The following is a 25,436-nucleotide window of genomic DNA, read 5'->3' on the forward strand; positions in this document are numbered from 1 at the left end:
ATTGATTGAATGCATTACATAAGTGCTCTTATACAGTAATAGTAACCTTCCCTGTCATGCTTGACACCTTCAGATATTCTCACCCTGATTTTCATTACCTGATTTCAGCTTAGGTGCGAGGCATTTTAATTCCTTCGATTTATTTAGCGGCTTCACTTGGGCGTTGACAAGCCCAACATTTTTGGACAAAAATTCTTAATATTATAAAAATATTGAAGGTAATGGTCCATCCTTCCGATGTGCATCAAAATCCTTTAAAGTTTTTCCGTCTCTCGCATGGAACAGTTAAGACTACCTTATAAAAAAATGGGAACCGCTTTTGACGGCCGCCAAAACGTTAGTAGCAAAAACATGTAGGCCTGTCGACTGGATAGCTGCGATTATATTGATTATTGTAGTTAACACTTAAAATATATGAAAAAATTGCGATCATAAACTTTTTTACTTTCTAAAACGCTTTTGACCAGAATTGTATGGCACGAGGCGCCGTCAGCGCTGCGCGCAAGTGGGACATTAGGTAGCAGCGTTCACTTAGTGAGCATGTACTTTTATTTTGGTTGCTAGTAATTATGATATGGTATGTACAGTGACAACACGCCAGATTTGTTGCGTCTAGAAATCTGGTTGTTTCCGCAGAGCTGTCAGGAAGAGTTCGTGTAGTGTTTCTATCTGGCGAGGCTGGGTGCTCATCGGTCGAGACAACTTCCTCGGCAGTGGTACTCCATCTGCAAATAAGGTCACGAAAAGAATAAATCACTTTTTCAAAGAAAATAATTGTTTTCCCCAAGAGTAAAACACCATATTGAAACAACGATTCAACTTCACGCATTCAAACTAACTTTCTTCAGACAGCGGCGGAGTCTCACCAGCGGACTTGCGGCGCGATGCAATTTCAGGCTCTGCTGATTTCACAGTAGGCTCGGGTTTGCCTTCGTACAGGCCCTGGAATCCCAGGAATGGGTTCAAGATCCGCGCCAGCATGCCCTCCAGCTTCAGCTTCGTCTTCGTAGGCGGGTAGCTGTCGCTCACGTTCTGTGCATCATTACACCGACATCACAGTGCATTAGCAGAATAAGGAGCACTTGCACGGGACGAAGCAGGGTAAGGAATACCACACGGCACTGTCCGTTATCTTATTTTATTTCCAGGAAACGGGTTAAGTACGTCACTGCCGCCCAAAAAATAAAGATACGCTGTTGGCCAGAAAAGGAAATAGACTATGGTAGTGGCTTCAGAGTTTTATTGTGCGGCAGCCTGAAACTGCCTTTCGAAGATGATGAGCGGGAGAAGCATGATCAACCACGCTGAGTGCTTACCAGTGAAGTAAATAGATTTTGTTCCGAAAGATTTTCAGAAATAAAAGCCTTATTGCGTTTCTGTTGTGCGCTTACAGGTGATGCTGATAGTATATAAAACACACGAAAACAGAGAGAACTTACAACTCGTCATTGCATATCGCTAGAGAAGTATGAATTTTTTTGTTGGGAAGGGCGGCGAAGCGGACCCTCTGGCGTGCTCCACTTTTCTGTATAATGCGAACAGCTTTGCTTTTATCTGTGATGGGTTACGAGAGAACGATGGCGCCATTGTCGAAGTGGGATGCACCTCCGCACGTGCGGTAAAACGTGATAAGCGATACCCTTCAGTTAGCTATAGTTCGCAGAACAGGTCATGCGTATATACATTGCGTTCACTGGTGTAGTTGTGCGCGCAGAACGACGGTCTCTTAACACAAATATCACGGGAGGAAGCGTCGAGTTCCCAGATATATCTAGTAATATGCATTCTCTGGATTCCTATGTCTTATGTTTTTATTTTGTTAAGGCACGTCCATCACCGAAACGTGGTTCTAAGTGCCGGACGGTGGCCATTGTTTTGCTCCCTGCTGTTAACGCGATAATTACATAATTTTTTTTTTCAGACCAGGTTCACATTTCACATTGTTAAGACATATTCGCAACTTTCTTACCCGTTTCGCGATATTCAAGTAGTTTGGATCAGAACGGTTTCTTTTTAAGCTCACAGTTGGATCTCAATACTCTGAAATCTATGGAACCGATGATTCGTTTATGGTTTAGCGTTTATAGGGGTTTAACGTCCTAAAAGAGCTCAGGCTATAAGGGACGCCGTAGTGGAGGGCTCCGGAAATTTCGACCACCTGGGGTTCTTTAACGTGCACTGACATCGCACAGCACACGGGCCTCTAAAATTTCGCCTTCATCGAAATTCGGCCGCCGCGGCGGGAATCGAACCCGCGTCTTTCCGGTCAGCAGCCGTGCGCCGTAACCAATGAGCCACCGCTGCGAGACGGAACCGATGGTTCTCTCGATTTAAAAGAAGTTCAAAAAAGTGCATCTTTACCGAAACAAAGCGCTTTTGTAAATTGTTTCTTGGGCAACGACACTGCAGACGCTTAAAGTGTTGCTAGGCCTTTCCAGGCGAATGGAGCCGCTCAGCAGAGAAGGAAGGTGATGGATCAGTAGATGTGTCCTAAGTGCGTCGGGATCACGTGGGCGAAGCTGAGCTAACGTTTCATCTCGGCCGCCGCAAGAAATGTGTCCCTCGCCACTACTTGCCTGCTCGGGAACTAACAGTGGAACCAGCGAGAGTGGGCGACGAGCACTCTGATGGACGTCTCGCCTATACCCGAAGAGCTGATACGGCCACGTGCGCAGTGTGCGCTGGGCACCGAAAACAGATGGCTATAACGACATGCTCTGACGGCTAATGGTCGCGAGCGATAATGCCGAGCAGCTTGAGTGCGCGGCCACTTGAGGACCGCGATAACAATGCACTGAGGGGAAACACGCTTCCGGGCGCAAGGTTTACATCACACTGGCACACGCTGCAGACCCGTGGGCAAACTCTTGCGTACGCCTGCTTTGCCGGCCGAAACAGGTCAGCTGGGTAGCCTATTCAAATTAATCGTTTTGCACGCGTACCAGCTTAAATTAGCGAGTGTCTTCTGTCACTAAATTACACGCCACATGAGAGCATATCGTCGGTCGAAATGGTGTGACACTTACTGAAGGAGCTTATGTTTTATCTGTAATATTCTTGCGCTCCTGCGATTTACGACTTAAAGAAGGGCGTTTGTTCAGTGTAAAACGCATTCAGCGATTATTTCTTTATGATTGTACTTAATTAAGATTTGTCTCCACTCATATTTACTAAATCAGGGAGCAACTGTACGCTGTCGGCTGTTTCCGACAACTGCCCCGTTGTTTTATTCTCGCATAAAAGGTGCTTAAGCCAGTGAATTGAAAATAATGGGGCAGATTGAGAAGCGATTGGTTTTCTCGACGTTCGCAAGCACTAAATACTTAGCCTTGTGCCTGCTACTTGTGAGAGTTAGTGGGTTATCTGTTTGAAACAGAAAGTGACTCACGTAAAGTATCAGAAGCATGTGCCTAATTCCATCGGGCACAAGATTTCCAGCGTCCGCGTTCAAAAGATCTGCGAAAGAGAATCATCATAATATAAGTCAGCTGAATTAAAAAACCATATACAGGTGTATCACTGCACCGAGGGCGGACCGCATGGTACTAATGCTAGGAGGAATGGGGGTTTAAGTTAACAGTGCAGGCCGGGGACAGCTGACCAATTTTATTCCTTAGTCAAATTTATGGCGCCGGAGTACTATTTCGGTTTTAAAATACGTCTCTGGTAACCAGTAGCCATATTTGCCAGAGTGATGAACAGCGTAATAATACGTATTTGTAACGCAGCACTGAGGTCACTCAAATCTTTTAATGTCAACATTGTCACACACACGAGCCAGCTGGAAGTCTCACAAAACCCTGTTACCAAGACATCAGGCAAAGTGTTTCTGAGCCAGCAAAATTACTTCTACGAGACAAAATACGTTATAGTGCAGTTGGTGCACGTAGCTGAAAGCTTGCTGAGTCTGTCTTGGGGCAAACGAAGTGAAAATATGCGTTCAACCAGCGCAAAATAAAAAAGATGAGCAGAGAGTCGTCATCTCCAATCAACGTTTAGATAAGAAGAAACAAGGACAGGAAGGTGGCCTTGCGGGCCCTCTATTTTTCAGTCAACAGCGAATGATAAGACATTTGATTTGGTTCAACGTGTTGACTGCGGCTCACGCGACATAAAGACCACTTGGGAAACACGCGTGGATGGGGTATCTAGCGAAATCGCGTGCTGCCAGAAACACAGTCAGTCAGTTCTATAAGCGCACGTCATGCAGCGGTAAGGGTGTTACATGCTGCTCTCGCAACCCCCGACCGGGACCGGTGAGCGGGCAGAAAGCACGTGGCAGCGGCGCCAATGTGCGACACGTGTTCGGAGGCGCGGCTACCGCTCTTTCTGGTTGCGCAGTTTCGACTTTGCCAATGTGCGTGCCCTAAAATTCTTAGCGCTGCAGAGGCTACGAGAATGACACTCTTCAAAACCTACAAACTGATACGGAAGTTTCTTACGATTGGCCTTTCAATAGGTAACGAGTCGGAAAATTGTATTAAAAGGTAAGAATTCGATATTAGTTAACCCGCCTGCTGTTAGTATGTCTTAGCTGCATTCTTATGCACTGCATCGCTGACAATAATATGACTAAAAGGGCTCATCTAACTCAAGCAATTTCCTCTGTTAGCTGAAACACCGTGTATACGCGTCAATTCTCCGCATGTGTTAATGTAAGGGGAGATACAGGTTTTTAGCGTGAATTTTAATGCTTATTTTTTAATGCCATAGCATTTTGGTTGTCGTCTTGCAAAGCCCATCCAGTTTCTTTGTAAAAAAATTTCCGGATTGATCGAGGGGGTTGTGATGTTATAGCAGTGCCAAATTTGAAATTGTGAGGACTAGAACGTGTGAGTGCCTTTCATTGGATTATAATATGGAAATGTACTAACCAGATCTACTCGGACACATTAATACACAAACTAATCTACATTAATTCTCACTCATCCAGACTAACCAGCCTTGATCCACCTTAATCCCGAATTAATCTCCACTAATCTTTCTGAATCCGTTTTGGGGAGATATTTCCAAAATTTCGGGTTTCCTTTGGAGTATTCGAGAGTGTCAATGTTCCAAATGCTCTTGCATTTACTTTTTTTTTAAAATGTCGTTAAGGATTCCCCAAGTATTTTGATCTCGGCTTTTGTTTTTGGCGCACTTTCTTCTTTCATGCTGCTTACGATAGTGACATCTGCATAAATATGGCGAAGTATACAGCTATTAGAGTAGAATAGTTAGAAGTAAGTCCAGGCAGTATCAAATGTTCGCTTTTTCCGATCCTTCTAAGCCCTTGCACAACAACCGCTCAAAAAACAGAATTGCAGTACTAAGACACCCAGGCCTCTTTGGAGGGCAGCCAAAACCTAAGCGCTCTCAAGCTAGGTCTGGAGAAGAGCAGTACGCTTGGAACGTCTTTCAGCAATATTAAAATAGGCAGCCACAATGTTGAAGCCAGAGTACACAAATATATCTCATTAGTACAAAGCATCCCTTCTGCACGATGCAAGTAAAATTTGTGCATATGAGGATGTGCAGGAGGTGGGCTGGATATATCCTGGGCTTGAAACAGAACGGCCATATGAATAACTGTGTAAATCCTTAAGAAAAGCCACATACCTTCAAGATCCAGTTTTGTTACAACAGTGTCTCGAAAAGCCACCAGGAAAGCCTGTCGGACGCTTGTAGAACCCTTGCCCTGCAGGAAAATGCGTTCCACAGAGCAGTACGAAACAGTTATGGGCCACAAGTACTCTGATTACTGCACAAGACACGCACACCATGGTGTCGGGTAAGTAGAACTGTGCCACTGGTGACACCTGTAGGTTTGTTCCTTACCGCGTTTCTTTGACAGCGTTCAATTTCACGGAAATGAACCAAACAGCGCGCTCATAAATACTGTTATTTAAATATTAGGTCGATTTATTTTATGAACCATGGCTTCTTATCGTAAACAGCAACGGCTCCTTTCTGAACCGGAAATTTGCATCTTCAAAACTACCTTAAAGATAAACGAACCATAATCCCCATAAAAATTGGTTTGGTTTGGTTTATTGGGGTTTAACGTCCCAAAGCGACTGAGGCTATGAGAGACGCCGTAGTGAAGGGCTCCGGGAATTTCGACCACCTGGGGTTCTTTAACGTGCACTGACATCGCACAGTACACGGGCCTCTAGAATTTCTCCTCCAAAGAAATTCAGCCGCCGCGGCCGGAATCGAACCCGCGTCTTTCGGGTCAGCAGCCGAGCGCCGTAACCACTGAGCCACCGCGGCGGGGCCCATAAAAATTACTGGCTGCAAGAATGTAACTTGATGACATCATTCGTTTTCTGCATATCTCAGCTGTAATTACTTTTTCTCATATTATTCGTGCTTAAAACTTACAGCGGGATGTCTTGACCGCAGAAAAGGGAAATATTCAGGGTAACTGAGATGAGAAGAATTCAGGAATTAAGGAGCCCTTAAAATAAACAGCACATTTTTTTTAATTTGCTAGATTTAAATTGTACTCCCAAATTCTTGGTACTTAAAAAATGCTTTTTTGAGAAATCTTAATCCACTTTGTAATAGGAGTTAATTTTGATATTCGATATCTGACACCGGCACCTCCGTCCTAAATTGGTCATTAAAAGGGACCCCAGGGACCACTGATTCGTATTATTGCTGAATTGTTTATATGGTTTTTTTGTCTGCCTACGTTCGCATTTGTCCGGCAGTAAAAGATGCACTTCTTCCCAGAAAATTGATTTTAAATATCTCCCCGAAAATTGCTTCAAACTCGTGATATTGTTGTGAAAAAATATTGGATGCCAACATTTTGAAAGGATGGCAGGGTAGCGCAACCCATCGGAAGAGGACAAAAAAAATCATGACAGTGCATGCATTTTCATTGCGAAATTTGCCGGTGATAATGACACCTTTTTCGTTTTTTCGTCTCTTCAAACGTGTAAAAGGCGGATTTTCAATGACAGTGGTACCTTTGTGATAATGACGCGGCATTCTATCCAGACACGCTAACTCCTTTGTCCTCAGCGCCCCTCCAACTTACTGATCAGCAAATCTTGTCGCAAACCAGAATCGATCAACGACCTTTTGTCTCCTCATAGTCTCCAAATGCTTCTACCCTAAGTCAGCCGCGAAATTTGGATGCTTGTCTCTTAAGCCATTTAGTTCCAACCATCTGTGCTTCTCTTCATTTAAAATTTTTTAGGCCAGCATTGTTCATATTGTGAGCCATGCGTAGTTGAAACGTGCCCTGCACTCTTTCAGTGCGAATGTGATGAAAACGTGCTTTATGTTTTCGGTTTTATACGATATGCCCTTAATTTTCATCTTGTAAGGCTCCAGGAATTTGCATCACCCCACAGTCAACTTCCCAGTAGCATGGTGATGCAATGATTCTAAGGGATATTGGCGAAAAATTCTTCATTGCTTCTTAGCGTATGCTGTATGCCGCTCAAGCTATTTTTATTTTGCGGCTATTGTTCATTTAATTGTGAGCGCGCACACACACTAGTACACGTTACATGTGCACCGCCCATTAGAGGTATAGGATACCATGAAAAAATAAACTCATGAGACTCATCTACATGCCTATACTGTTTTCTCTTAGCTGCCAGTGTCCTGCTGCTTCATGGTGAAAAATTTGTTTTCCTTACGTAAGTAGTACTCCTCAATAAATTCACGTAGGTTTATTAGAACCTTTTAAACCAATCTCGAAACTTTCCTTTGCAAGGTAGTAATATATGCGCTTTTAACTGGTGCTAAACTTCCCGATGTAAATCTAAAAGCGCGTGCTTTTTATCGCATACAGGTTTGCGGCTCATCACAGCTTGTGAGCCTTTATTTTTATCTGCACACTTCAGGCCAGTTAAGAAGGAATGCGAGCATAAGACTACTACTGACACAAACAAAAAAGCAAGATACATGGGAGAGGAATGGCCCTTTATCTTTGTGCTAGTATTCAGCCAAATGACCCATAAATGTGCATTACAAAATAAATGTACAGAAACAGTGCTAAAGCATAAATTTATCTAAAAGTGTAGATCATCAAAGAAAAAACGTAGCACTCGCACAATTAAAGAATAAATGAATCCAAATAAAACAAAAACAGAGGCTCCCCAATTATACCGCAAATTTCTTAGCCTTGAAACAGTGGAAACTGACAAGTTGCACTATGGCATTTAGCAATAAATGAAACTCTTGTTTAAAGTATTTCTCAGAGCAAGGACAAAGCGTTCCGGGTTGTATTAAGTGGACCAAGTACTGGAGGCTATCGCACATTTCGGGAGAGGCTTTTGTTTTGACAAATGTAGTCCAGTAAAAAGACAGCTAGTCAGTTTGTTCTACGAGCTTCTTCTCAAGCGAGGTAATGTGTTTTGATCCGCAATGACGGAAGATCCCGTGCTTTGAACATGTGCGAAAATTAAATGTCATTAACTTTGCAGGATCACTTTCTAGTTCTTGTACAGCCTTTTTATTGACTGGACCATCGAGGAGTACTGCCACGCGAAGTCCGAGTCGTCAATATGCATTGCATTTTAAGAATTCAGAGCTTATTATTGTATGTCAAGTATTCCCTGTTTCAAGCAAAAATTCAAAAGTATGATTACGTGCAGATTTGGCTGTTCAGGTTTGACACATCGTAAAATGGAAAGTGTACAAAGCACTTGGAAATGGTTTCGTTTGGTTTATTGGGGTTTAACGTCCCAAAGCAACTCAGGCTATGAGGGACACCGTAGTGAAGGGCTCCGGAAATTTCGACCTCCTGGATTTCTTTAACGTGCACTGACATCGTACAGTACACGGTCCTCTAGAATTTTGCCTCCATCGAAACTCAGCCGCCGCGGCCGAGGTTGAACCCGCGTCTTTCGGGTCAGCAGCCGAGACCCGTAAACAGTGAGCCACTGCGACGGGGACTTGGAAATGCGTTAAAAAAGCCTTCAGTGCGAAAGCACATGGGAACTGTACCTCCTGCGAAATGCAGTTGCTCTGGAAATTACACGTCAAATGAAGGTGCTTTGCTTATTTACAGTCTAGGTTTGGTTTGGCTTGGCTTATGGGGTTTAACATCCCACAGCGACTCAGGCTATGAGAGACGCCGCAGTGAAGGGCTCCGGATATTTCGACCACCTGGGGTTCTTTAACGTGCACTGACATCGCACAGTACACGGGCTTCTAGAATTTCGCCTCCATAGAAATTCGACCGCAGCGGCCGGAAACGAACCCGCGTCTTTCGGGCCAGTATCCGAGCACCATAACCACGGAGCCACCACGGCGGGCTTTTTATTTACAGTCTAGAAACTAAGAACAAACCTACGAGTGGTCTCAACAGTATTTCCAACGTTACGTAACAAATGGGCTCAGAACAAGAACCATGTGGAATTCAGCAGGCATTCCATGCTCGTTACAGTGTTTCACTGCTACATTACAGCACAAACATATCCCGCGTATGGATTTCTAATACTGCGAGCGGCAGTGCATTGAAGCCACTGAAACACATTTATCTTTGCAATTTACCTCAATGTTTATTCTTGATGTTGTACTTATATGCCATGCTTTCACGTTCAGAAAAACGATAAGCAAGCGAGAGATGGCACCACGGAGCTGCAGTGAGGAGTTATTGTTGTGTAAACCTATAGTGAGTTTTAATATGTAAGCATTGGGGGCCGCCTTCGCCAGAGACACCTTGGTGACAATTCTTTGTTAAGCCTCTACCACAGCGTCCAAGCGGAACGGAAGTCAACTAGCGCTCACTCCTGAGTTCCGTCGGAGGAATGCAAGAGCGAACCGGATTGCTTCTTTGGATAACGTTATCGGCGTCACGTGCCAGCGCAACATCTAGTTCCTTGTCTTGCGCTCCGTCGTGTTCGACCTTGCATTTTAGACAGATGTTTCCAGATCCTTCGGCTAGCGAAGGCGTTGCAACCGCCGTGCGTGCTCCGCGTGCCTTGTTGCGGCGGGTAAGGCGACCGCGGCAGCGATTGAAGCACGATGCCAGGAGTCAGCGGCGCGAGCGGAAAAGACTCAAATATCTAGTGGTGCGAGCATTAGAATTGAAAGCAATCCGTAGAAAACCTGAAGCGCGAGCGATGCGGTTCGCACCTTGCTGACGCAGGTTTTTTCGGTCACATTTTATGATCGAACGTCAGTTTTTTTCGCTTCATGAGAGGAGGCGCACATCTATGTTCCGCTACTCATCTAAACACATCGTTTACGTTGCGTACGGGGAACGTATTTTGTTTCATAAAGCGACTCTTTCAAATGGCTGTACCTAGTTACTTTACGCGTAATGGCTACGGCAGTTCACAGCATTAGTTTTTGACGGACAAAACTTTAAGACGGTTTCAGTTTAAGAGCACACGCTTTTGATTTACCGCTGCTACCTTGACCCGGTCAAGTTGCCATTTTGGATGGAATGGTTTCGAAATTTTTTTAAAGACTTCGTTAAGTATACCTTGACTTAGATCTAGCATTCCTTCCATATTCGCTGCATGCTCGTTCAGGGCTCTACCATTTCCGCATGAGCGCTGTAGAGAGTCCTCCTGTCTCATAAAACTGCAGTCTTGTAAGTCACGCGCACATAGCAAGGAAGTACAATGGGTTTTCGGGAGATCGGGTAGCCATTTTAAAGGCTACTCGCTCAGTTCACGAATTGTGCGAGCTGCACTTGAATTCGCATTCATTTTAGGCTGCAAGAAAATGTTGGAAGGTGCATGCCTTGACGACGTACAAGATCATATCAAGCGTGGGCAGGACATGTCGAAAGAGGTTCTCCCATTCGGAAGACAGCACTTGTAGCAGATTTTCTCCTGCGAAAAAATAGAAAAGGATAAACTGCAATCTTGCAGCATCAATAGCTTTCATTGTGAGGAAAGCCGTTCACATGGACTGTCTTGGAAGTAGTAAGTACAGCCTGGAATCGAGACGTGCCTCGCACATTTATTTTCAGTGAGGCTCATTTCAAAGGAAACAGTCTGGTGTAGTAGAGGTAGTAATGAAAATAAGAATTCATATCTAGGATTAACCTAAGGTAGAAGCTGTTCCCAAAGTGATCAGTTATATCCCTTTGATTTCTTCAGGTACTTTTAAACCATTTGTAGTGCAAAGAAATAACTTAAACGCAACTGGGGAAAGTTACCCTAGAATAAAATATTCGCATACATAAAGAGCAAACGCAAACTAAATAACGCAAGGTGATTGTCTAGGCGAAGTGAGAGCACACGCACAAAAAAAATCTAGCAACAGTGTGGTCATTCAGTATTGAAAAAAAAAAGCACAGGTAGTTGTACTTCGGTGGTGTGCTTACTTGGCACTTCTTGAAGTCTTTGCAGCATAGCTGCGAAGCACACTTCAACTTCACGCTGTGGAAAACAAAAAGAAACTGGAGTAAAAAGACAATTCGAATCTCTGATTTATATCACACCTTAAACGAGAAAAATACTCCACCTTGAACGAGTCGAAAAGGAACGGCCCGGCCTTGGAACTGCTCAGTGTTCTAGCATAGGTAATGAAAGAAAAAAACTTAATGGCGCTCAACGCCTGTGACATCAGAATACGCATTTCAAGAAAGAATCTAGCCTTGGAACTTAATTTCTGATTCCGGAAGCGAAAAGCATTTGAGCCCTCTTTATTCAAGCTCCACTTGTATAATGGTACATAAGGTCAAATGCCACTGCGGCATTGCCTGCAGCGTACGCACGCACATCCCTTTAGTCGACAGGTGACGCGTAGTGTGCGTAAAAAAAAAGGAGTGTTTTTCCTCTAATAAAGAAATACAGAGGCGCATTTCCACCCCTGTAGTACCTGTTTCAGGCCGAAAGCAGACTCTAGACTCATGTCATAGCATGAAAAAGCTAAAACTTATTCGTTTGTCAACTAGTCTGTTTCCTGGCATTCAATTCTCCACTTTAAAAAAAAGAAAGAAAAGTATATATGGACCCTCATTTTATCTGTATTTTTCTCTACTCTTGACTGTAAAATTCACCCAATTAAGGATTCGTCGCATTTGCTAGCAGTTATTTGAACTGCGTGATCTCATGTGAAAGGGTTTACGTACCTTATTTTCTCATGGAGTACCGCCATCTCACCGGGTTCCAAAGGAAGGTACATGGTCTTGAACAAGTTCCGTATTGTCTGCTGCAGCCTGAAGCCAGAGTTAAGACATCAGAAAGGAAAGTCCCGGCTAGCCACCACGCATTACACCAACATAATTAAATTGAAGAAAAATATTTCTCCCCAAAGTGGATGTAACTTCGTACTTTCACACACTTCTTGCCCAAGAAGAGCGGTATTCCCTGAAACCCTATCCTCAGTAGACCGCAAACGGTACCAATACGTGGAACTGTTCTTTAAAAAAAAAAAAAAAACCGAAGTGGAACTACGCAGACCGTATTCTTTCAAGAGACAAGTTGCTAAACAGATAGCGTTGTTTATATAAATGCGAACATATGGTTAGTTTGTTTATAGGCTTAGCCGACCCAAAGAGACTGACTATGCGGAACACTGTAGTGGACGGCTACCGATAATTCTGAGCACCCGCGGTTCTTCAGGTTGCACTGACATCTCGCAGTACACCGGCTTGCAGTACACAAAACACCGGAGATCACACTCGCGTCTTCCGGGTCACCTGCCGAGCACCATAACTACTCAGCCACCGCGGCAGCAAAATACGACCATATACCCTGATACACAAGAATATATGAAAAACACTACACTGGTTTGCTACAGGTACCCCAAAAATGAAAGCAAGACCACTGAGTAGACACCTTAAGCAGTTAAAGTAGGAGGTAGCGCTTGATACACCTCCGGAGCACGTACACTCCATCTTTTCATTGATAAATCTGAATTCAAGCAGTACTCATTGTGCACTACCGGCCTGCATTTGCCATTTTCCGCTAAAGCTAGGCCACCACAAATAGAAACATGAGGTGCTTACCATCATTTAAAACATTTTTTTTATATGCAAGCCTCAATGCGCCATTTATATTTAAAAAAAAAAGCGGGAAAGCATAACACATATCCCAAACAAAGAGTAATGAAGCACATACACAACGAGGAGGATAACATGAGACTATAACATTTTTACAATCAACACGAAACTTGTCCCGTAGAGCCTAGCGCCAAATACACAGCTGCAGGAGATCCGTCGCAATCGGAGACATGTCATGCCACACTAAAAGGGGGATCAAAGGTATCACCACCGCGGAATTCCTAAGGAATAAAAAATAACTAGATCCATTTCACAACGACATGTAACAGCCCTTGCATTATTGAAGGGTGAATAGTTTTTCGCCCCGCCGTACCTGAAACTGGTTAATTAGGGCAGCTGTGTCGATTTGTTCAAAGAGACTGATGGTGTAAGGTGTTCGGTGCCGTTCAAGTTCGTCGTTGGACACAGAAGCAGCTTCGTTACTAGCGCATGTGCGGTTGTCTAGCAGCCGTTATTTTTCTGCAGGCAGGAATATTAGAGGTCTACACGGCCTCTAGCCTACATAAAAGCCTGGGCCGGGTTTGAAGTTGCGGACCAGCTCGTGCCCATAGAGAGACGGGCTTGTGTCCAGCTTTTTATTTCTTATTGTGGGATGGCGTACACTCGGGCGTTCTTGGTGCAAACGGGGCTTAGAATGCAACAGTTGTGTTGCAACATAATGCAACATAATACATGACTCGGGTAAACTCGGGTAAGCTCCGGAAAACTGAAATATCGACGCTTGTCGAATTTTTTCTTCTCCGTTCTCCACCTCTCTTCGGGCAGTTTGGTGTGGAAGCATTCAGTGCGGAGACTTCACGTTAGTCATTTTCGGCTGCTGTAACATCACGGACTTGGCACGGCAGCGGCGTCCGCGGTTTGTTTTATGCAGAACGCAAAACAACAAAATTCCAGGGCAGCCTTGTATTGGTGCATGTCGCATGGCAACAAAACAAAAAAATTACTCCGATGCCCTGCGCTATGCCATGCCCATAACGTGCGGTATTGTTTTTTTGTCATGCAAAAATAATCTAGATAGCAAAATATTTCTAGATTTATTATTCCAATCTTATGTCGGTACACTCGGAAATCCAGCACAAAATGTGTGGGATTATCGAGTATGCAGGGTAGTGATCCTAATGAGCATACACTTACATGTATATTCTAGCTATACACCCTAATGCAGAAGTATAAAGCTGTATACTGAACGCTTTCCGTGGTACCATGATTGCATATTGTCTCCCACAATCGATGCAGATACTGTGGAAATCAGTACGCAGGCATAACAGTGTATATTCGAAATTATAGGAAAGGCATGCAACAACAAGCACTCTGGCGCTGGCATTTTCCTGGGAATAAAATACTCTCGACCCTATCGACCACAAGGGACTGCTAATCATGAGTATAACCTTAATCTGTGCGATCTAATTTGGTATGCTAGGGTAGCAGCTCCTTCAGGGTTATACAAAAATAACTGACTGCTTTTATTTCGACCCTACAACCTCAAATGTCCATTTTAAATTCTCTAACACCTACAAAAGCCCAACTGCCGGTGTCCTGTACTTATTTTATGCATAATACGTTTCCGTATTGCAGTGGAATAGGGACAAGTAAATAGGTTGCCAATAAAATTCCATTTTTCTCAAGTCAAGGATACGATGGAACTTAAAAGCCGCTGAATTCTCAACTTTCCAGAGCTATGCAGTTTTCAAGAATAGCAAGAGTCAGGATATAATGAAACTGCAGGCATTCGATTGCCTAAAGGCGACGTTGCTGAATAAACTGTGAAGCATGCGTATCCGCACGAAGCATGTTTTTTATATATTTTGTCTGCTTTTCGAGACATGAAGGCTTCTCGCCATGAAGTAAATCGTCAAACTGACTTTTTTATGGCTCAATAGACGACGTGCAACCGACATAGCCTGACGTCGTCGCGGCCACTTCAAGTGAAGTGTGAGTGGCGGCGAGCAGATACGACCTACTTATCAAAGCTTGGAGTGGGGTTACATGCGCGCCAAAAGATAACGCCTTGTCGCCGACGCTAGGAGCTACGCATTACAACCTACTTAAGCTCATAAACATCTTATTGTTTTACAACACCAAAACGTCTTGCTCAAGCCCACTTCGAAGAAAACCCGAGAGGCGAAGACGACAACAGCGGAAAAGTATTTTAGAGACGAAATAGTTTACTTGTTGCAGTGTTAAGAATCTTTTATTAATTTTAACTAATGCGCTTTCAAGGATTATCACTCTAAACACAAAATAGCCTTCCTATATTGCCAGGAAACTGACATGCTATTCTTAAACAAACGCCCTTTTACTGACATTAGTTACTATGAGAAGAAACATTTTATAGAGTCAATGCGCTGCTACGCTTGCGTCAGCACCAATCACGTTTGAGGCCCGGTGAAAATACCATACACATAGCTTTATTCTCTTTAGTGCAACTATAATGGGCTCTCGATAAAGTGCCATAGGCCGCTACGAAGGCAGATCGTAGAACAATTGCATATTTCCACGCCGCTACTGTTCTGAGGTAGCACACTTTCAATAACTATGTGAAAGCACAGGAAATGCTCGTTTAGCGTGCCTTGTAACTCACCGCAGCCAGTCGCGGTTCTTCGGGAGATTCACTCGGGGGGAAGTCTGGGTGCTGTATTTGGTCAGGCCAGTCTTCGACTCATCAACCGACCTGAGAGTCACAGACATCGGGGCGTTGAAGTCTAGCGAACCATGTCTGGTTCCACCGCTGCGCAGTTCCTCGTGCTCGGGAACCTCAGTGAGAGTCGCCTTCGCAGCTGGCATGGTGTTCCTCGGGTTCTTGTCCGTGGCTGTCAGCACAGATACCGGAGGCGTGCTGTGTGTCCTACGGTGGGTCTTGAAGCTTTTACGCAAAAGTTGCGACATCATTCCGGGCTCGAGGCGTGATGCCAACGGTATTATGAATCTAGGGGGCCTCCTTGAGTCTACTTTTTAATCACTTGAGGACGATGACGCAATCTGGAACAGAAGACAGAAGAATTAGACTCTCTCCACTTCAAAGAGACAGTCTACTGTCGGGAGCGAGTAAACATTTTTTGTCATATAATCGCAAATGTGGTTTCTGCAGGAATTAATATTTTCAGTTGCCGAAATCAGGCCACAACCGAGGTGGTGCCGAGCTGTTTTCGAGCTTTCTATGTCTGCTTGGCAATGCTAGTTTTCTACCGGGAACTGTCAATATTCATTCTATCGGGAGTCCATATACTACATTGTATAAGAGTGGCTGAGAGGAGTACAGAGCTTATTTTTACTGAAACAAACCTGAGGTGCCTCGGTTTTGTTTCTCTCAACTAATCACGGTTCTGTAGACAGCTTAGCCCTGATTTATAACCATACTATAAGGTACTTCTTTTTCAAAGGCAGACTGGCACTATACGGAGAGTGTGCTGCCAGTGGCAGCACTTCTACTAGCACAAAACGGTTCGGGATATATGCATATGAATATCACGTCTTATTTTATATATTGGTATAATTTAAAACCCTAAACCGTAGTGCTCTGAGGCATACATTTAAGGGAGCCTATGCTCCTCAGGTAAAGCTGCGATCAAATCGGTCTAGGCGTTGGGTCGTCATTGTCGCGTCTGCTACGACATGGATCAAGGCGTCATCTACCACGGAAAAGTGACATTTTCCCAAGCTTTGTAGCGATAGCTACACTACGCCAACGCTTTGCGAGGTCAGCGTGGCTGCGCGCTGAGCCGTGGCACCACCGCTCCGCCAACTGTGCGCATGCGCGGAAAGACCTCAGCCCGCGGCTGGTGTGCGCGCCGCGTGCCTCTCCGCTGCGCCGACGGCGGAGCAGACACCGCCGTCGTTGCGCGCATGCGTCAGTGCGCAGTTGTGCGCATGCGCGGAGTGACGTTAGAGCACGCAGCTGGTGGGCGCGCCGCGCGCCTACATTACGCTAGCATTTCGAGCCTTCAGCACTTCAGCTTCATGTGGTTACGTGCCTTCAGCGTCAGCTGGCCACGTGCTTGGTCAGTGGTGCGGAGCAGCTGCCCGGGGCGCGGCGCGCCCGTGAAACCGAGTAAGGGAGGAGTGGAGAGGGGGAGAGTGAGTGAATCAACGTACACGGACGAAGATGAAGCAACGCCGACCGAAACGGAGCGGCGAAAGGCTGACTTTGCAATTAGACTGAAAGAGTTCCACTCGGCCAGCTGTAGATATTGAGGCACTCCAGGTTTTACCAGTGCTAAACCACAGCCAATTTTTATGCGAAGCATACTAGCCGCACAACCGAGCTCTTCCTTGCTGCGCCGCGCGCGGCCGCGTAGCTACCACTTGACCTACATCGGCGCACCACGTGATATGACGTCACAACAGCTGTGAAAGCTGGGGCACAACTCGTGCGCTCGCTTGCGGACGCGCAGCCTCCGCCGGCGGTATGCTTCGCATCCTACGCTTAACCATAAGCTAAGCCAGGCCATTTTTTCTGTCGCATTCGTCAGCTGTACAGATGTACGTTTACTTTTGCACGGATCAATCCACTCCCGCTTGAAAACAAAATGGTCAGTAAAGGTCAGCACACTGTACCCTTGACATTACCACCATCTTCTTAAAGATTTAAAAACTGTATATTCAATACGAGCAGTTTAAACGAGTATTGCGTGGCCACTGGGAATCAATTAAAAAAATTCCTACGGCCATCGATTACTTTCGTGAATGAGCCATGACCGCGTCTTTTTTTTTTGTCAGCATATATCTCTCCAGGATTTCAAGCTTTAAAAGATGAACGTCAACAACCGGAGGGGGTAGACTGCGTTGTTCAGGCAGGTCATAGTCGTCAGAAGAGGGACCCTCGTAAGTATTCCTTTATTATTTTCTGTAATATTTTAAAGGGGTCCTGACACCGTTTTCCGACTCAAGCTGCTGGTTGTATTTTGTTCTCTATGCATCTCAGAACAAGTGGGCTAAATATGAGCTCATCTGGTGCAGCGAGTAATTTGTAATTGAATTCTTAGAAGCTTTGAGCCCTGTTATAGTCAGGCAACACTAGCGCGCTCGCGTTTCATGACGACACAAACCGACGGTCACCTGCTTGCTCGCAAATGAGCGACTGAACTGCGCAAGGCATGTAGTGAGCGTAGGGGTGAAGGGGGCGAGTCACGACAGGGGGACAAAGCCAACAAAGGCCCATGTCCTTCCCATTTCCGTCCAGCTTCTGCCCCATCCCGGCGGCTTCGCTAGAATGTGTCCCGTCCGGCTCCGCACTAACCATGCGCGCGCCAGTTTTGCAGCAGACAACGGCGCTGTCGGTTTATGACGTCACTCACGTTGCTTCAATATGGCCTTCGCTGCCAGGGGCAGGGCTTAGAGCCAATAACTATGAATCGCAATTTGTAGCTCAAATGCGCGCGTAGTACATACTTCTTTTCAAAGTACGCGTAAGAACGTCGTGGCTAGTACCAACCACGATTTGTTGGTAAGCAATGTCATGGCCGCTTTGAACTTAGTACCTGCAGCGCACGGAAACGCAGATGGTATGCCTGGCAGTCTGTTTCATGCAGAACAGAGCTCAGCAGCGCCTCTCCGCCTGAAGGGTTTCTCAAAAAGTATTGCGCCGAGAATAACACGTAATGTACCTTTCGGGGAAAATTTTACTCCTGGATGTTTCTTAATTGAGCATCGCGACAGACTGCGAGCGAATAGTGCTTTGTTATGTGGCTGTTGACGCTTTCTGTGTAATAATATGAACATTGCCCTCACTTCATGGGAGGAACAGAAGCCACTCTGTCAATGGCTGTCTCGCTGTAAAGCAGCGATGCAGGATCTTCTGCCTTCAAACTTGCTTGTTCCATGAATTCTGTTCTCTAATGATCTATTAATAGAATATAGGCTCAGTTTTAAGTTGCTAGGTACCCAGAGTGCGTTTTAATACATTTGGCTTTGAGAACTTATATCCCACTATTTCTTTTACACGTTTAAAAGGCACTTTTAACACCACGCCTCACTTGAAAACAAGCCATGAAATTTTGCGCAAACCTGCAACCTCGAGAACTGAAAAAGCTTAATTTATTATCCACCAAGCTTTTACGCCTGCTGGACATAGGAGGCCGTTTATTCTGAAAAGCACTAGTGCACTGTCCGGCTGTCGTTTGAAGTACGCCAAAAAACGCAGTTCCTTCAGAACTGTCGTCCTTTGAGGGCCGGATTCTGTGGTTAACAGCGATCGCGCTGCCACTTTTTCCACGCGGGTATGTCACAGGAAAAGTGCGGCTCCGTCAACGCAGAACCCTGTGCTGCTATGAGAGGAAGCCGGGTAAAAAAAAGCAGCGAGGGAAGACACGGATGAGGGCGAGCCTATCGCATCCGAGTGGCAGGTGATAGCAGCTCGCACCGGGCCGGAACAAGCGCTCGGCATTTATCAATGCCCTTGGGACGAGTGGGTTACAGAAACCGTTATCCGTACGCGTACGCCGAAAGCACACACTATGACAAAGGCGCGCGCAGCCATATGCAATGATCTAATATCCGCAGCTGCCCGGAAAGATAAGTTCGGTCATCGAATGTGTCACGGCTTTGTAAGGCACCGTCAACGCGGAAACATCAGAACACTTTGTCACTCTTTCTCCTCTCTTATTAAGCGATAGCATGGGAAGCCTAGTTGGTAAAAAAACAACAACAAACAGCGGACGCCATCCTCACACGTTAGGGAATTTTCTAGGCTTCATCTGTCGTGGAGTGCAATGAAAGAATAAAATTGAAATAGAACTGAATTTGGAACTTTCAATGAAATTAGTTTGAAGGAGTATTTTCCAACTCGTATAATGAAAATGTTCTCTTGCCTTATATACAACCAGAGAAACGACGCACCATCTTACCCGGTGAGGCATTTCTGGTGAAAAGATTGCGGGCCCCGAATTGTCGCAGATGTGAGGCACGGTTATGTTCGAATGTTCGTGAGATTGAGCGCAGAATAGATAGTCGGAGCTTGAGTCAGCCACCAATCTGGGTCGGCTCACCAACCATCACACGCACTGACGTTTATAAAATGAAACGAAATTAGAGTAAAGTCTCAGTGCAACGTCTGCTACATGGTCGTGCACTAAGCGTGCACAACTAAATTCTTTGCTATCGAATTCTCACACGTAACCAGTAATTAAGCTTCCCCGTCAATCTTCTGTCATGAAATTCGCGGAGTGCTGCGTCGTACATGTGCACCAATGATGGTATTTACAATGCGATTGTTGTCCCTGGGGGCATTATTAAAGGAGAAAGCTGAAGGTGTACTCTCCTGACAAAAGTAAAAGGTTTTATTTTTTCTCAGTGATCGTTGCAACCGAGCAAGCACTTTGCCAAAAGAGGCGGAGGTGTTAGTACTTCTGGAACAAGGATCAATGAGAAAGTTAGCTTTAGTGTAGAATGGCCGCAAAATACCAGCTACTTCAATTCTGACCGTCCCACATTTCATTATGATTCTTTACATTTGTGTTCACATTTGTTGACGGGCGTGTGAGCGTGATTCCTTCCGAACCATGCGTTTTCCGTGCAACAGCCATAACAGTGTAACAATGCGTTTAGAGCGTAACCCTCAATAATTTATATTTTTCTGCCCTAATATGGTGTCTTCCAAACAGAATTAAAATACTAAAGATAGCATTTACAATGAAGATGGCACATGAGCGGTTTTTCTTCCGATTGCTCTTCAGCCCAATAGCATTAGAACATTCCGTTCTCACATTCAGGTTCCAAATAGCAACGGTTAAAAATTAAGGCATGCAGCTGTGCATGCAAGCCATTACTTATCACCCCTCACTTTTTGGTCTTCTCAATTGCATAAGACGTGTAAGAAAATTTAAACTACAAAGTAAGATAAAACAACAGGAACGTGGCAGAAACCTATGCACGCACTGTTCACTCGGTTCTTTGAGCTCCGCAGGTGCCGATAATGCTGCGACATATGGCTCAAGCACATAATTGAGCGTTGTTTGAAAATGACGCTGAAACTAGACAGCAACAGCCGGAACGATCTGAGCAGCTGCTTCTAATTTTAGTGTTGAACCGACCGGTGGCAGGGAAAATGGGCAGCTTCCAAGATTTCTTCCAATTCAAAGCATTCATAAGCGATTATAGTTTTTCAGTCATATTTCGAAACAAGCGCAAAATTTTTCCCGCAACTTAAAGACGGACGTTTCGGCTCTTTCGGTGTTGCCTAACAAAACACAGACGCATTTTGGTGGGACCGTGAGTGCAACCCTTGCTGCGGCTTCGCTGTGGTGCAAAATTTGACAAGTATGAAGCTTAGGCTAGTATGTAATTATACGTAAGAGTTTCAGTCGTAGACTTCTATGCATATGCATGCAATATGCGAGGAAGGAATATCTCTGCATTGATAACTGCGGCATATTAGAGGTCACTCAAAAATTCCTTCAGTACAGGAATATAGAGACAACACTGGCGTTGCCAAAGTACGATAGGCTGAAGAACCACTCTGCGCTGCAGACTTCTACGTTGTTCACACTTGCAGCTGTACACATATTTCGAACAATTAACGAAAAAACGGCAAGAAGCTAGTAACTGCAATCCCTGCGATTTATGTGGCTGGTATCAACTTTATCCACGTGTCCAGAAGGTGACGTGTGCAAGTAGTGGGAGTTACAGGCATAACTAATACAGGTGCTGTATTATAAACATCTCATTTCGATTAAATTTTAAGCGGCATTCTGACTTTCATACGGAAGATGAAAGTTCGAAATACTGAAATCACAGATTTTGCCGAGATAATTTTACAGCGACATCCTATCTGCTGCGAAAATGCCCGATAAGTGTATATCTGAGGCTGTCGCTTATTTTAGATTGAAAATTATCTGACCGCTTTATCAGTTTGCTCTTAAATGGTCCTAACGAAACAAGAGAATAGTGGTGGTGTTCACGACTGCGCGCTAAGTCGACCAGGTCATCACGTTAGTACAATTAATATTTATGATGCGGGGAAATGCGTATGGGGTATTCCAGAGCAATTTGCGAATATTCATAATTACAAATGCAGCTCATCTAAAAGTCTGCAAAAGAAGGGAATAAAGCTACCTATAGAAATAACTTACACTTCACTTTTTCTGGATCAACTTGGCATCTAATTTCGATGGCGTAAATTTTCTCTTGCGTAGAGAATATTACGCATACCAACATAATTTCAAGCCAGGAAATGCACGATTCAATTGGCCGTTACCATCTCAAGGTATCATCCGAGTAGAGAAATCAGCCTGTTCCGTGCCTTGCATTGACACGTTTTGATAAATTTAATGTTTTGCCTATAAAGCCCTGTAGTCTTCACAGCCCCTCGAATACCGTAAACATGCGAACAGGACAGACAACCATTCCTGGATTCGCTCCTGTGAGCAATAACTATTGTCAGACGTTGCTCTTTTAGTCATATATGAAGCCACACTACAGCCATGTGTCCTTTGAATGTTTAGCACTGTGCAGAAGAATGTAGTGGAGCGATTAACTGTAGCTACTGGATATTGTGGATATTATGCGATTGTTACAATGCAGCAGACACTAAAAACACTCCAAGTGAAAGCACATTCAAAGAGGAACATGCATTTAGGCAAATTACAGTGACTAGCATTGTAGAGGTCAGTAGCGTACCTTCAAAGTCAGGGAGAAGAAGCTGCAGTACGGGAGGCCTCGGAGTGTCCGCATTCCCCTTTGGACAACCAGAACTTCGCGAAGCCGCTCTATCGTGCGCAAGTGCGACGCAGCCCTCCCATAGCGTCAACGCCGACAACAGGACGATATTTCTACACCACCCCAAGTCTCGATTTCCGCGCCAGCCATATCACAATGTCTAGCTTACTTGAAACGCGCCCGCCGCGGCGGCATCCACGAGCGCTGGCAGGATTCTCGACGCAGGCATCCCGGGAGCTGCCGCGACAGCGCCGCCCCTTGTCACTCGATAGCGGACTGACGCCGCCGCGAGTCGGTGTGTAAACCAGCGGCGAGCACGTGTCGCAGATAAAGCTCGGCTGTCTCGTGCAACTGGCGTCGAAGACGCTCCTGGTGGCGGCCCCCTCCGACCCATGACGCGATCGGAAGCGGTGCATCATTCGTTCCTGTCAGGGGTTGGCGCGCTTCCTCCGCGGCGAGCGCCTATGGAGATGGTGCAAATCTCACGTAGTTTGCACCCAACAACGAAGCTGAAGACTGGTGGCCTATTTGGTGCAGCTAGTTGAGAAGAGCCAGACAAGCGAGAAAAGTCGCTGCAGAAGACGAGAGCCCTTGGCCAAAGCTAGACTGACAACTCATATTTTTGAAGCAAGCCAACAGTCACTGGAGCCAAGAAGCATATATGGGATGTTTTTCTTAATTTATGATGTTCATCAGTGAGAGATTAATAGCATAATTTTTTCAAGGTAATTGATTGCAAAGCAGAAGAAAAAAACTACCACATGTCGCCAGTGGGACCCCAAGTCATGACAACCGCATTTAGCGTCTCAATATTGTTTGAATGCGGTTAATTGTCTATGGCCTGTGAAGTTCTGCATTTATAGCATACTGAACGCACTCGCACACCGACCAGGCCCCTTATTTTGGCTGCCAGAAAGTGATAACTTTTTCCTCGCATAAAGAACGCTCCCGTTTATATTTTAGCGCAGCCTGCAGGTAACGTAGTGAATGCCAGCAGGAAAACAATTTTAAAAAGGCGCCCTTTTTTAATGTCCCAAAACTATGCAATAGCATAAAGTCCCATCTTTCGAAAGTCAAGCCTACTGTACCGCATCCTACGGGACGAAGCACCGGTAAGAATGTTCATTGAAGAAGCGAAGAATTGACAGAAATCTCATCTGTTCGCAAAACGTTTCACTGTTCGATTTGATGGTAGCAAACTATTATGGTTGTGCTGCGCGGTGAATACAGTGATTTGTACCACGGCCACCTGATCTCATATGTCAGACCGACCTGCCGTGGTTGTGCAAGACTGGACTTCACTTGCGCTCTCTAGTGTTTTTTTTTTTTGCCCAAGTTTGCATTTCGTGCTGCTGCCGGAAGAGGCATGGAAATTTCTCACTGGTATCCGAGCGCCCTCCATACTGTTCATCACCACATAACAAAACAGACTTGGTGTAACGTGCTGACTTCTGCACAACTAGCGCTTATTTCGCGCACTGCCAGAAAGTGAAGAAATCTTTTTCTTTGTAGTCTCTTTTAAAAACCACAAAGCGGCTGGGAACATTTAAAAGCTCTAATGACGCTATCGCATGGTAGTCGCACATTGACGAACTGTCAGTGCGCCCAAAAGTGAGGAAAAAAGAGAAACGTTTTCCGCACGTTTTCTTTATTTATTAGAATGAAAACTTATTTTGGTCACGTTTCTTTGGTTTCATGCAAGAAAAAGCACTGTGAACAATGCCTGCCTGAGTGATTTTCGTAAAGAATAAGCGTGTGTTAACATCATTTTTTGGTTTCTTTCAGCGCTGATATTCGCACGCTGTTTGGAGGTCATATTCCTCAGCAGTTCGTGTTTGTTAAGAGAAAAAAGAAAAAGAAACTTTCTAGCTCACTTTGGGGTACCATTTCTACCACCGCCGTGAGTTTAATGAACGAATTGTCCTTTTTTTACCCCTACGATTGTGGCGTCAATTATCAGCGAAGCATTCTAACCGGGTGGCCATGCTTCAGGTTAAACTAAAACACGTTTGCACATTGTGCTTATGCGACGGAACTGTTCGGGCCAGACTTTAGCTTCATAGGTCTCTGGGAACGTTCATACCACTCCTGGCGCTGTGGAGCAGCGGTTAAGCGATGCGCCACTGCCCTGCTATAGCAGGTGCTGCCACCGCTAGGGCTCGCGACCTAGACATTAATTTGCCTGCAACCTGCGACTGTGGTCAGTTTGCTCACAATCTGTTGGGCAGGTTCTGATGAGGACACAAGGTCACGTGTCCTAGGTGGCGCACCTAGGTTGTTTCTACGGAGGTTCTTCGCTCACAACGCTGACGACGACGATGATGCCGATAACGCCGACGACATCGATGACAATGACGCCGCTGGATTTTCTTCAGAACGGCATCATTAGCGTTAAATAAGACTTTCTTGAGGGACTCAGCAACAACTGCGAATAGCATACATAAACTACATTGAGTCGTCATGTACACTTGAGCCAGATAATACACTTCTACATACCACAGAGAAACCACAATTGCGCGTGAAAGTTGGGGAGCCTTTTCCGTCGACATTTTCATACCGGCGCCCTACTGCATCTCACGTTCCTGCGTATTTCCGTTCTGAGATGGCTATTGGTTAGATTCTTTAAGAGGTCATGCTGCTACCATTGACCCCTGCCCGTCAGGGACGTTCTATGTTCAGCCAGCTTCCCACTTGCAGAGTGACACTCAAGTAAACACTGGATTCCGACCCAGGAGTACTAAACTGTGATCACTACCAACATTTTTGGCGCGAGGGAGCAATGCGTTTCTTCCGGTCTTAAACGGCCTTAAACGAA

General features: G+C 45.1%; 1 protein-coding gene across 2 annotated transcripts; it reads right to left on the reverse strand.

The window, feature by feature from the left end:
- Positions 1-518: 518 nt before the first annotated feature.
- Positions 519-22,940, reverse strand: LOC149343515 (proline-rich protein 5-like). Of its 2 annotated transcripts, none has more exons than XM_089545949.1 (10): positions 22,791-22,940; positions 15,552-15,949; positions 12,038-12,124; positions 11,428-11,476; positions 11,288-11,342; positions 10,699-10,790; positions 5,599-5,677; positions 3,389-3,456; positions 867-1,032; positions 519-725 (listed from the first exon to the last, which is right to left on the reverse strand). In XM_089545949.1, the coding sequence occupies exons 2-10, from the start codon at positions 15,857-15,859 to the stop codon at positions 613-615; spliced, it is 1,017 nt and encodes a 338-aa protein (XP_089402075.1). In that variant the 5' UTR covers positions 15,860-15,949; positions 22,791-22,940; the 3' UTR covers positions 519-612. The 2 variants fall into 2 exon arrangements, with proteins under 2 accessions (XP_089402075.1, XP_089402074.1); XM_089545948.1 differs by having other exon boundaries at positions 22,583-22,934.
- Positions 22,941-25,436: the final 2,496 nt, after the last annotated feature.

This window comes from Amblyomma mixtum, chromosome 5, assembly GCF_055824585.1.
Source record: "Amblyomma mixtum isolate Tamu chromosome 5, ASM5582458v1, whole genome shotgun sequence".
In the NCBI taxonomy this organism is placed as follows: Eukaryota; Metazoa; Arthropoda; class Arachnida; order Ixodida; family Ixodidae; genus Amblyomma; species Amblyomma mixtum.